The sequence below is a fragment of the Embiotoca jacksoni genome, unplaced genomic scaffold (genome assembly GCF_022577435.1).
Source record: "Embiotoca jacksoni isolate LCO1_2020_lvr unplaced genomic scaffold, fEmbJac1.0.p SCAF_4, whole genome shotgun sequence".
NCBI classification, from domain to species: domain Eukaryota; kingdom Metazoa; phylum Chordata; class Actinopteri; family Embiotocidae; genus Embiotoca; species Embiotoca jacksoni.
This window is the reverse complement of record NW_027185392.1, coordinates 22,503,645-22,516,731: the sequence shown is the minus strand read 5'-3', so window position 1 is coordinate 22,516,731 and position 13,087 is coordinate 22,503,645. Positions and strand designations below refer to the sequence as shown.

General features: G+C 39.4%; 1 protein-coding gene across 5 annotated transcripts in view; it reads left to right on the top strand.

Annotated features, from left to right (window-relative positions):
• tenm3 (teneurin transmembrane protein 3) overlaps positions 1-13,087 on the top strand; it is a 338,433-nt gene that overhangs the window by 209,141 nt on the left and 116,205 nt on the right. For all 5 annotated transcript variants that reach the window (XM_069168313.1, XM_069168317.1, XM_069168316.1 and 2 more), the window contains one exon: positions 143-207. In XM_069168313.1, the coding sequence (XP_069024414.1) occupies positions 143-207 (65 nt within the window). The remainder of the gene's footprint in view (positions 1-142; positions 208-13,087) is intronic.

Below are 13,087 nucleotides of genomic sequence, written 5' to 3'. Positions count from 1 at the left end.
TTGTCAGGATGTAGCGGTGAATATTGGCTCTGATAAGAACAGATTAGAATTTTCCTCTCAAAAATGTTAAATTTTAATTTTTTTTCCCCAGAGACATTCAAGAATAAAATTAAATCCTTAATATAATTGTTTTTTTTCTCAGGTGTACAGCCCTCAGTGCAGTCGGTCTGTCTGTCCTGCTATCCGTCCTGCTCTGTTACTGCATAGGTAAGACCACACACACACAGGCTGCAAATATATGCACACTCATTTTGTCTAAAGGGCTATTTTGGCAGAGGCACCTGATGACAAATGAGATGTTTATTTGTGCTTCCCCTGATTTGTTCATTGTTAATTCCAGCTCATCTCTCTTCCACTCTTGCTCAGCATCCTTCCCTCTCTGTATCAATCGTCCTTGTGCTCTTGCTGCTGCATGCACTGGTTTCTACTCTGTGGTATAAACCCGTTAGATAATCAGACTTTCAGGGCTTTCCTTTCTCCAGGCCTTATTCTTTCCCTTCTTCATCCCTCATCACTGTTTTCCAGGATGTGCAATAGGTGATGTGAAGGCTAAAGTGTCACACAAATTTTAGGGTAAATTGTAGCCATAATAAATATTTTGAAGATGGTTTTAATATTACAGCAATCCTCAACTGTATGATGAATTGTTGGCAAGGCGTACTATCAGAGTTTTAGCATCACTCTATCAGAATATAAAGAAAATGGGTCACATGCTAAATCCACTGTTTTAAAAATAGCAAATTAAACATTCTCAACATCACAGGAAATCTACATACTGTATCTGTGATGCAGACAAATGTGGAGTTCATCAAATTGTAGGAATGCTTTGTGCACAGCATGACTTGGTCATATGTGCAAAATATCAACCCCCTTTGTCTTAGTTCAACGGTATAAATTCAATGATCCTTCCTTCATGGAGATTTTGATCTGACCAGAGAAGAATAGATACAATTATGTTCAAAATGAACTACCTATGTCATCTTACAATGTCAATATTTGGCATGAGTAATTAAGAATGCTGGCAGCTTAGAAAATTTAGCCTTTAAGCTACTGAATGGGAAATATTAGGCTTCACACCAAATTTCTACATTCATCGGATTAAAATTTCAATAAATTTTAGATTTTAATTTTGCATGTGCAATAGACTTGAATGTGCACTCATCCCCATGCTCATATATGACTGTACATCACCCAGTCCCTCCAGGAAATCTTGCAATCTCAATAATTAACGCAAATTCCAACAATCTTTGCAATATTTGTGGAAGCTTGCAATTTTGCAAAAATTCCCGCAATTCTTTTCACAAAAACTGTCGTGAACAGAAGCTCTGCTGAAAGTATTACAGGATAAAGTCACCTTTCCAAGCAAAACTCACTTTATTAACAAAAATAACTTCTCATTTCAAATCAGAACGGCCTTGCTCCCTCTCCTCTCACCATCAAAACGAACTGCTGTCAGTGAACCGAAACAACAGGAAGTGATGGGTTTTTTGGGAAATGTGGTCTTATCATGGAATAAGGAATATGTTAAATTAGCTTTATACAAACTTGTTCAAGTGTTGAATGAATGTGATTTTAAAAAACATTTAAATCTCTTATTTTGACAGCTCATGTAGTCGTTGTTTTCTATATTACAGTCACAGACTGTCTATTCCGGAAAGCTACGTCTCTTTTAGCAAGTTTTTAATCACCCTGCTTCTGTTAATTCCAAAAATGTAGATTATCTGTGATGTGCAGCATGCTTGTCATCATAGGAAGGGATTGCATATTACTCTTTATCAGGTAGTTGTTAACAGAAATCAGAATTTTTTTTTTGCCCGTAATTATTGAGAGAAGCTGCCGCAAAATCTAACATGTTTGATCAAAAAAAAAATCCTGGAGGGACTGATCAACTTCTTCAAACTCTGTCTGTAAGGTGTCTGAAATCTTAAACAAACAGACAACAATTATCATTTGCATAAAAGTAGAGAGAGTCCCATGAGGAAGGTCCCGTGGCTGGAGCGCTCCTTCAAAAACTCTTCTACCCAAACAAGATTGCAGTTAAGAATATGCATTGTTTGCTGGCAGTCAACTTGATTGTTTTCACTTTTTTCATAAAAATTTGAATATGAAACTTGAGAATAAGCCTAATAATTGTAAGAGCAGGCTTCAGCCCAAAAAGAAAAACAAATTAGTATTAGGCTGTAAAATCCCAACGGATGCCTCAAATTTACAGCTGTAGTCTTGAAAAAAAACACTCGAGTGCATTTTCTTATCCCCTGCATCACTTTAAAACTGTTAGAGCAGTTTGCTCCTTGTTAGATTGTGTGAGGGATTTTTTTTTTGTTTTTTTATAAAGCCCATAGAGAAAAAGCATGGAAGGAAGGATAGAAAGAAAAGGGAGTCAGAGGAGAGAAAGAGTGGTATTTCTTTTTCTAAAGGTCATCGATTCCCACAATGAACCGAAGCAATTATTATTGGAGCTCAGATGGTACTTGGACTTAGAGATCTCTTGCCACAGGCTAGTGTGTGTGTGTGTGTGTGTGTGTGTGTGTGTGGTGGTGGTTGGGAGAGTTGGGGGGGGGGGGGGCAGTTGTTGTTACATGTTTGGCAATTTTATCGCACGCAGTGTGTATCATGGGCTTCCTCATGCAGCATTGTAAGAAAGATTTTTTTCCATTCAAAGCATCTGTTAAGAGTTTCCTGGGATTCTATGATTGACACACATATATACTCTTGACACACACACAAACACACTCACATGAATCTGTCTCACACACTGATGAACAGGCACACTGCAGCTTTTTGCACACTTGAGATGCACAAGAACACACACTGACATAAAATCACACATATGTGCATCCACACGCAGAAAAACATATACACTAGGGTGCACAGGCACACGTGTTATTATTGGCACAAGCATATACCCAAGACACACACACACACACACACACACACACACACGCATGCACAGACACACTTCCTCTGGCCTTGAGAAAACTGACATAATGACATACCAGACAACATACAATCCATGTCAGTTCCTGGGTGTATTTTTCTTGGGTATATGTATGTGTCGATCACAGTGTGTGTGTTTGTGTGTGTGCGTGATTTATCAGGTTCTGTTGGAGGATATATGCGGCTTTGTGCATTTTTGAAATTTGTTTTTTGTTGTTGGTTTCAGTTGTATTAGTATCAAAATGTATCAAATGAAAAATCTTTAATACTGTGTACTGAAGTGAGGGAGAGGAGGAAAAAAGGAAAAGAGAGTGACATCGTACTATAAATCTTTACAGTTGTACTGTAGGTCCGGGTTTAAAATCACAGCTTTGTCAAAAAAACTCTTGTTAAAATATTTTTGTTTTTTTTGGAGCATTCCACTCCGGCAGAGAGGAAACCTCATGCAGACGAAATGTGTACATATAACCCTTCACTGCTCCTGCAGGTTTTCACTGGGCTCCCCAGCGGCATAGGTCTGTTATACGTTGGTCCCACAGTGGAACATATTTGTCATTGACCCTTGTGCAAATACATTTCTTTGGCCCCTCCCATCGCCCCACACCCCCATAACATGGCATATCTCAAATGACACGGAGTGCGATTCCCACCATGTTTTCTTCCTGTGTATTTTTTGAGGTAGGTCTAAGTAATGGGTTTGAAATAATTGTTTTAAATAAAATTTGCAGCTTTGGAACATTTCAATAACAACAAATTATGGTATATAAAACGGACAATGACTCAAAACGATAAGTTCACAAGGTGGGAAGGTGGTATATATACCCATCACATGTTTGAGATCGTTCCAGGCTCCTGATCTTCTTGTCTAGTCTAGGCAGGTGTTTGAGACATTGCTGGACTACAAAAAATGGATGATTGAATTGGTCAGTTTGCAAAAGGGGGCTGCCCTGAAATCCAAATGGGCCCCTAACAGCTTCTGGTCGATAATTGCATGATTACTTAACTAACTAACTGAGAGAGTATCCATGGAGCTGCACTAGCACTTGAAATTAAGCAAGAATAAATAGATGAAAATATTACATGTCCCGACATGTCTGAAGATTGATAAGAATACTGCATAGTGAACACAGGTTATCTCCTACAACCTCCTACATCATCAATATGACCTTCAAGTTTTCACATCACATCAGGTGTAAAATGCCCATTGGACCTGTACTGGCCTCCAAAAATAATTTTAAAAATGTGTTACGTTTATACTTATTTCAAGCCATTTTCATCACAAAAACAAGGCATACCACCACCAATTAATGACTCATGCAAATTACAATTAAAAGCTTTATGTGTGCTTAAGTGTTATAATTAACATACTTGTGTTCAATTCACATTTTTGCACCATTAAGTTTCTAACAGTCCAGCAGACTTGATGTCTAAAAGGGTTCAAGAAACAGTTTAAAGGGAAGTTTTGCATTCTTTCAAAAGTTCAACAACTCTAACCTTGCTGATGCTCAGACCTTCCCTGCCAGCACCATGTATTCCTTTTACAAAGTCTGTCAGCTCAATCTCACGGCCCATTCATAAAAAGCAGTTTGCATGTGTGGAATTAAAGTGTGGAATTATAACAACTGCTGCATGCATATACCTGTGGCAACACATATGCAAATATGAAGAGATATACATTTATGGTCGCTAAGTTTTATGCAAACAGACAAGATTGTGATAACAAAGACACACACGTGCACGCACAAAACCTTCCTTTGTGACTAATTGAGCCAAGCTGCGGCACATAAAACATGGCCCTGAATCGAACAAGTGCTCAGCAGCCACAAGACCTACAGCCCTATTCAGCAAAACCATTACGATGCAAGAGTCTTTGTGATCCCCGCTGGGGTTGCTGATTCTTCATGAATCTGTAAAATTCATTCAAGTCTTCTCGTTTTATTTATTTTTTTTGGTCCAGATCTTTTACCATAAAGATGATTTTGTCTTTACACACTTCCCAATAAAACTACTAAAAAGTTAAAGAATGAGAATACACTTAGTTAGTTTAAATTATTTCAGGAATGGAAGATTGTACTCCTGTATTTACAACATTTGCATGCGAGCCTCAGCTACAGTGCATCCGGAAAGTATTCACAGCGCTTCACTTTTTACACATTTTGTTATGTTACAGCCTTATTCCAAAATGGATTAAATACATTTTTTTCCTCAAAATTCTACACGCAATATCCCATAATGACAAAGTGAAAATAGTTTGTTTAAAATGTTTGCAAATCTATTAAAAATAAAGAACAAAACTATAACACGTACATAAGTATTCACAGCCTTTGCTCAATACTTTGTTGAAGCACCTTTGGCAGAAATTACAGCCTCAAGTATTTTTGAGTATGATGCTATAAGCTTGGCACACCTATTCTTGGGCAGTTTCTCCCATTCTTCTTTGCAGGACCTCTCAAGCTCCATCAGGTTGAATGGGGAGCGTCGGTGCACAGCCATTTTCAGATCTCTCCAGAGATGTTCAATCGGGTTCAAGTCTGGGCTCTGCCTGGGCCTCTCAAAGACATTCACAGAGTTGTCCCGAAGCCATTCCTTTGTTATCTTTGGCTGTGTGCTTCGGGTCGTTGTCCTGTTGGAAGATGAACCTTCGCCTCAGTCTGAGGTCCAGAGCGCTCTGGAGCAGGTTTTCATCAAGGATGTCTCTGTACATCGCTGCATTCATCTTTCCCTCCATCCTGACTAGTCTCCCAGTTCCTGCCGCTGAAAAACATCCCCACAGCATGATGCTGCCACCACCATGCTTCACCGTAGAGATGGTATTGGTCAGGTGATGAGCGGTGCCTGGTTTCCTCCAAACATGACGCTTGGCATTCAGGCCAAAGAGTTCAATCTTTGTTTCATCAGACCAGAGAATTTAGTTTCTCATGGTCTGACAGTCCTTCAGGTGCCTTTTGGTAAACTCCAGGTGGGCTGTCATGTGCCTTTTACTGAGGAGTGTCTTCCGTCTGGTCACTCTACCATACAGGCCTGCTTGGTGGAGTGCTGCAGAGATGGTTGTCCTTCTGGAAGGTTCTCCTCTTTTCACAGAGTAATGTTGGAGCTCTGTCAGAGTGACCATCGGGTTCTTGGTCACCTCCCTGACTAAGGCCCTTCTCCCCCGATCGCTCAGTTTGGCCGGGCGGCCGACTCTAGGAAGAGTCCTGGTGGTTCCAAAGTTCTTCCATTTACGGATGATGGAGGCCACTGTGCTCATTGGGACCTTCAATGCTGCAGAAATTTTTCTGTACCCTTCCCCAGATCTGTGCCTCGATACAATCCTGTCTCTGAGGTCTACAGACAATTCTTTGGACTTCATGGCTTGGTTTGTGCTCTGACATGCACTGTCAACTGTGGGACCTTATATAGTGTGTCTTTCCAAATCATGTCCAATCAACTGAATTTACCACAGGTGGACTCCAATCAAGTTGTAGAAACATCTCAAGGATGATCAGTGGAAACAGGATGCACCTCAGCTCAATTTTGAGTGTAATGGGAAAGGCTGTGAATGCTTATTATGTACATGTGATTTTTGTTTTTGTTTTTGATTTTTAATAGATTTGCAAAAATTTCAAAAAAATGTATTTCACGTTCTCATTATGTATTGAGTGTAGAATTTTGAGGGAAAAAATGAATTGAATCAATTTTGGAATAAGGCTGTAATATAACAAAATGTGGAAAAAGTGAAGCGCTGTGAATACTTTCCGGATGCACTGTATATTGCCACGGGTGTAGTATCACCTCGGGAGCTACAGCGTAATGATTTGTAATTATTAGTGGAGATAGGTTTTTTAATCTCTTGTGAATCTGCTATGTCAGTAAAATAATGAGGACACAGTATCCAAAATGCAAAGCAGCACTCTCACTCAGGACTCCTGCTGTTCAGCATTTCTGCCTCAAACATCGCCTATAGACATAGGTAGGCTTGAATATTGGTGATGAAGAGTTAAATTTAAAGTAATCTGTCCTTGTTGCCATCTTTAATTTAGAAGCTCAATACTTTTTTGTGCTCAATGTCAACTGATTTCTCAGAAACTGTTCAATAAAAGTAAGGTTCAACAAGTCAAATTGACACACAAAGTCTAAAAGCACAGTTTTTAAGAAAATAAATGTTTCTATGATTTTTTGTTTAAAATGATTTTGTATGACTGATCCTCCCATATCATTTCATCTCTTCTGTGCACACAAGGGGCATCACAATCGGGGGGGGGGGGGGGGGGGGGGGGGGGATATTTTGATAGGTTAACAGTGATGAGAGCACATCCTGAGAGTTTTGCATTTTATTGTCTGTCGTCTCACAAATATATTTTTTTGAGTTTTTTTCTTTTGAAGCAATGGCAATAATTCATCAAATTAATAGACAATTGCATATTCTGCAAAGGAAATGAGATTGTCTTCATAAGCAGTACAAGGAGCAGAATCATCCAATATGGATGTCACTTCTTAGGATACTGGGCTGAAATATAACTGTTCACTTTCCTTGTAAGAACTTGAAAAATTAAAAATGGAAATCCCTCCATTTTACTGGTGCAAGAGGCGGCAACTAGTTCATACATTTTTCTTTTTACAGCAGACATTTTGGCTTGTCTTAAACAGAAGCATTGGTGTAACGAGTACCATTAATGTATTCCCTGCTGTTATGGGTTCTTCATTACGCATAGACACCTAAATGTGATCGAGCCATCATTACCCAGTCCCTCTAGGAAATCTTGCAATCGCAATAATTAACGCAAATTCAAGCAATCTCCACAATATATGTGGAAACTTGCATTTTTAGTTTTTTAATTCCCGTAATTTTTTAAGAAATGTCATCAGCAGAAGCTGTGCTAAAAGTATTAACGGCATAAAGTAAGTCTTTTTAAACAAAAATATCTTTGTTAACAAAATTAACATAATAATAATAATAATAATAATAATAGCTCTGCTGCTGTTTTCTCATCACCAAATAAAACTCCAGAGGAAACCAGAACAAGCGGAGAACCTGGAAGTGACGGGATTTGTGGGAAATGTGGTCCTCACATTAAAATGATCTAATTAAATGCTGCACTTTTTTTTGTGCACACATCTAAATCTCTTATTTTGACAGCAGATGTAGTTGTTGTTTATATATTACTGTTCTGTACAGTTGCGTCACTTTTATGAGATGTGCAGCATGATTATTATCACAGAATTTATTACATATCATTGTTTATCAGGTAGTGCTTTAAAAACAAAATCTCAGTTTTCTTTCTCGACTTGCATTTTCTTTTGAATTCCCGCAATTTTACTGCAAGAAACTCACTTAAAACTCTGCAAATTGCATTGCAATTTTTGAGAAAACATGCCACGCAATTGAGCAAAAATGCCACAAAATCCTGGAGGGACTGATTAATGCTATTATGCCAGTCAGATATTAGGCTGATAATAGTCTGACCCAGAGCAATCACTCTTTTTTCAGATACATTTATTTTTCCTTCATTTGACAGGTGCAGTGAATGTCTCTTTCAAATAGTCAACCTCCCCAGAGATTGCACCAGAGACTCACTGCTCAGAGTATCTTCACCCATGTTTTGGAGGCACCAACTGCTCAGCAGTCTGTCATCTCTATGTGAGAGTTTCTGTCTGATCTGACATGGTGAAACATCTCATCAGACTGAAATGTAACATAGGCTGAACCTGGCATTTGTACACTGTACAGTATTTTATGATTCGCTCAAGTCAAAATGTCTGTCGTGCCAAAAGTCTACTCAGCACATTGTGCACACACCCACACAGTCCTGAGATCTAAGTGTAATCAGGAAGCATACTAGAAGTGAGAACACCTATGTGGGTGAAAGATGGATGTGTTGGGGGATCCACATTATTTAATGGCAGCGGTTCTTCTTCCGTCAGCATTTGTAGCTGCTCCACACTCTGAGTACTCACTCAGGAGGAGATGGGTCATTTCCAACAGCTTTATATCGAGAGTACAACACAAAGAGAAGCGAAGTTTCATCTGCATATGACTTCTTATGTTCTTAATGCGTTTTCTGCCTCTCGATTGGTGAGTGAAGGAGCTGTGGTCTCTCAGTGTGCGACAGAGATTATCAAGGCTGAGCAGGGATCATTTCCTCCTCCGAACAGACATAGCGGAGGTTGACAGTGCACATTACTGTAGGTCGTTGATTCCAGACCTGCTTTGAACACGGTAGGACGGTCAGTTTTCCATTGATCCAAGTATTTCTCTTGTGTGCAGTGATTTTTTTTTTTTTTTTTTTTTTTTTTTTTTTTTAAATGCTTCCATGGGATGATCTTCGGCGCTCACTTCTCCTCACAGCCCCGAATTACCAATGTGTAGAAAGAATGGGGCATATGTTGGGAACTGAAGGCAACCAGACAGCAGGTGGTTTTAAGGATGGATATATAATTGATGTCAATTACTAGTGCCTCCATGTAACAAGAATCAAACATTCAACCACACTATAGACTTTTTAAATCCTTAAATCCACAAACCAAATTTCGATGGAATGTTTTGATCATTTCCAAATTTCCTAAAATGGTTCGGTTCGAGAGAATCAGTCTTGTATGACTGTTACCATGGCCATTAATCCTCTTACTTTATCGCACACACACACACACACACACACACACACACACACACACACACACACACACACACACACACACACACACACACACACACACACTTGCACGCAGGCTCCTGTCGATTAGCCAGCACTCTCCCATGACCCTTTGCTCCTGTCCTCACCATAATGGGCTGCGGGTAGCGGGCGAGCACAGCAGGACTCTAATTTAATGAGGCAGAGAGTTGTGTATGTGTGTGTGTGTGTGGAATAATTGTGTATGAGTGTGTATGGGGCATAGCGAGGGGATTCACTGCAGGGGTTTTATCTCACTAAATGTTCCCAAGTTGAATCAGTAATTGGTCCTTGACACGTTCCTGTCTCTAATACTGTATCTACTGTAAGAGCAATCCAGTCCAGACTCCTCATGTGTTCTTCACCAACACAAACAGCTTACTCCTTCTGATTCTTCATACCTGTGTCATGTACTGTCATGGGACGTGGGCCTCCTCCCGTATTTAACATCCGATAGAAAAGATGTGGGTTTTATTTTAGCGTCCCGTTTATGGGCTGTGTGATTTTAAAAGGCTCCCAAACTTTGAGAAACCCACTGATATTTTTTTTTTTTTTGGGGGGAAGGGGTTGTCTTGGGTGGTGAAGATGATGTAATTAAGAACATAAAATATTGGTGAATAATGAAATCTCATTAAAAAAAAATAGCTCCCTCTCTTTTAATCAACAGGCTTTAGTTAAGAGCTCTGTGAAAGTGACCATTACTATGACTGCACATCCTGTTCCATTGTATAAGGCCAGGTCATGGTGAAGTTTTAATAAAAATAAAATAAAATATTTATGAAGAAATAAAAAGTATTTATAGTTGTCCTGAGTGGCCACAGAGCAGCCCAGTATCACGGCATCTTAGCTTTTTGCTGTAGTGGACTGGCGTGTCTATTTCACACTTTGCCGTGATACTGGGTTGCACAGAGGTAGGCTGAGTGGCAAACTGGACATCATCACGAGGAGAGAGCGGGGCTGGGTACTTTGATACTTTCATGGCGCTGTCCGTATTTGGTTTCGGTAGTATCTAGCATTGAAAAATGTCTTCTTACTACTAAATTTTGATACGAAGGCTACATCCACACCAACATGTTTTTCGTTTTAAAACCTTTGCTCTGCTTACACAGGAGTAAATATATCAGTGTCAGTGAGCCACAGTAGTTAACATAAGTAGCCTCCACTCTGCCCACGAACAAAAAAAACACTTGTTTTAAACTTTAAGTCGCTAAATCTGACATCAGAACGCCTTGCTTCACTCTTTTAAAAAACAAATTATTGCTCACACACCCGTCTGAGTTGAATGCTCTGTAGTAACTGCAGCCCTTTTCAATGTGCAGCTGGACAACTAGTGTCTACTGAAAGCATGTGAGGTGTTCATGGGACATCGGTAAATGTAGCATTCCATGTGAGGCATTTCGTGGATATCTGTTAATCGTAGATACAGAAAAAAAATAAGCTCTCCTCTTCTAAAATGCAACAAAAATAAAAAGTTGTACCATAATGTAAATTTATTTTTTGTTTAAAATGGATTTTTTTTTTTTTTTTTGCGTTGTCAAAGTCCACTCCTGGAATCAAACGCTTTTGAACGATATCCAGCCCTAAGGGGGAGCTGTAATCATTTTTAAAAACGGGGATAACTGCTCACATTTTCAGATGATCTCCCTAAAGAAACATTGGGTCGCTCACAAACATACATGTCCTGCTTCTCTCTCACCTCACAACACTGTCCAGTCATAGCATTAAGTGGGTCTGAATGTGAGATTTCAGTTTTGAAAAAACTACTCCAATGAAAGCTGATCAAATATTAAGAAAAGTCTGCACACAGGGGGGTACATGAACTTCTTTCAGCTGTTTGTAAAGCTCAGTCACTTTTCTCTTTGTGGAGGACACTGATGCTGATGTTGTACAAACAGAAAGCAAGGCATTATTCCTGTGACCAGATCATCTAAGTTTAGTGCTGCACAACATGAATCTATTCTAAAATGTTCATAAAAGGGTGACTATAGCAATATTTAATGGGCTGATTGCCATAACATTTACATCTCACATTCATGAAGATATTCATGATCCCATCATATTTTAAAACCCTTTTAATGTCTAATTGTGCAGTTGTATCTCCTTCAGGTCAAACCAAATAATTAAATCTAGACTTCTCTTTTGTGATGCTCCTCTGGATGTCTCATGTTGTTGATTGTTTTTTGTTTTTTTCCTTTTCTGTAAACGCGACTCAAAAAACATTTCCGCAGCAGCTACACTGTATTTGCAAAACCGTTCCACCTTACATTACTGTTATAACTCCTGAAAGCTATTTCTTACTTACATTGTTTGAGAGATGGCGGAGGAACACATATCTCTGTGTTGCACTTTGGGCATTTTTCCTCAGGACAGAAACAAAAAGAATTGACCTGATCAGATTTGTTTGAGGTATTGAGATATATGTACTGCTTTATAGGTCCGCTGCTTTCCTACGTGAGACCGAGCTTGGGACACGAGCCAGGGCTCAATCTGGCCACGTCCGGATGTCAATAGATACAGTCTTGTTGGGTCAATCCTCTACTCTCAGGTCTGTAGGTCAATATGTCAAACAGCTGAGTGGATCCAAGTGCGACCAGCTCTGATCACATGGTGCATCCTAATCAAGTAAAACTGAGTAAAAACTTTGAAGTGCAGTAAAAACGTGGATTGGATTTTTTTGTGCACCGTGTTGATCTTTTCTCTCAGTTTGAGTTCATTGTATTCAATTATAACTATCCTGCTGTCTGACTGTATTGAGGTTCCCTTTGGATTTTTTTCTTAAAAACTAATAGAGCATGTAAATTTCAGGTTTGGATGCATTTTCAGTCATGGGATGCATTGATAGTAATCTGTAGAAATCAGGTTTTGGTTGACAGTTATGTTGAATGAATAGCACTGCAGAATGAGACTAGAAATAGAGCATCGTTCGTTCTGTGTAATATCGATACGTAAACCCAGACAACACACAGTATTAAACTGCAGTGTGTAATTCGGTTATATTGACTTGGCAAAGCAGAAAAACAAATTCCCCCTCTGCTGCTTTATTTTGTAAAATGCCTCATCAGCTCGGCAGTTCTTCATCAGACATGCAGCATAATTCAGCAGACACCATGCAGTAGGAGGGAATGCAAGTATGAGATGAATAGAAATGAGCTTCACGAGTCGGGACTTTTTTTTCCTGTTTGGAGGATAATATTTTGACTGTTTTTTAATTGATTTATTTTTTACCTGTCGACATGTTAATTGAGATGGAAGGAGAAGGACAGGGCAAGAGCAAGGGATTTACAAGCCAAAGGGCCCTTGCATTCACACACACACGCACGCACGCACGCACGCACACACGCGCGCACGCACACACACACACACACACACACACACACACACACACACACACATGCACAGATGGAGAAAGAGAGAGAACATGTAGGTGGTAGAGGTGACTGCTGTATAGCGTTATATCAGATAAGCTGCCGGAAGCTTCCTGTGATGATACACACTCCATTCTA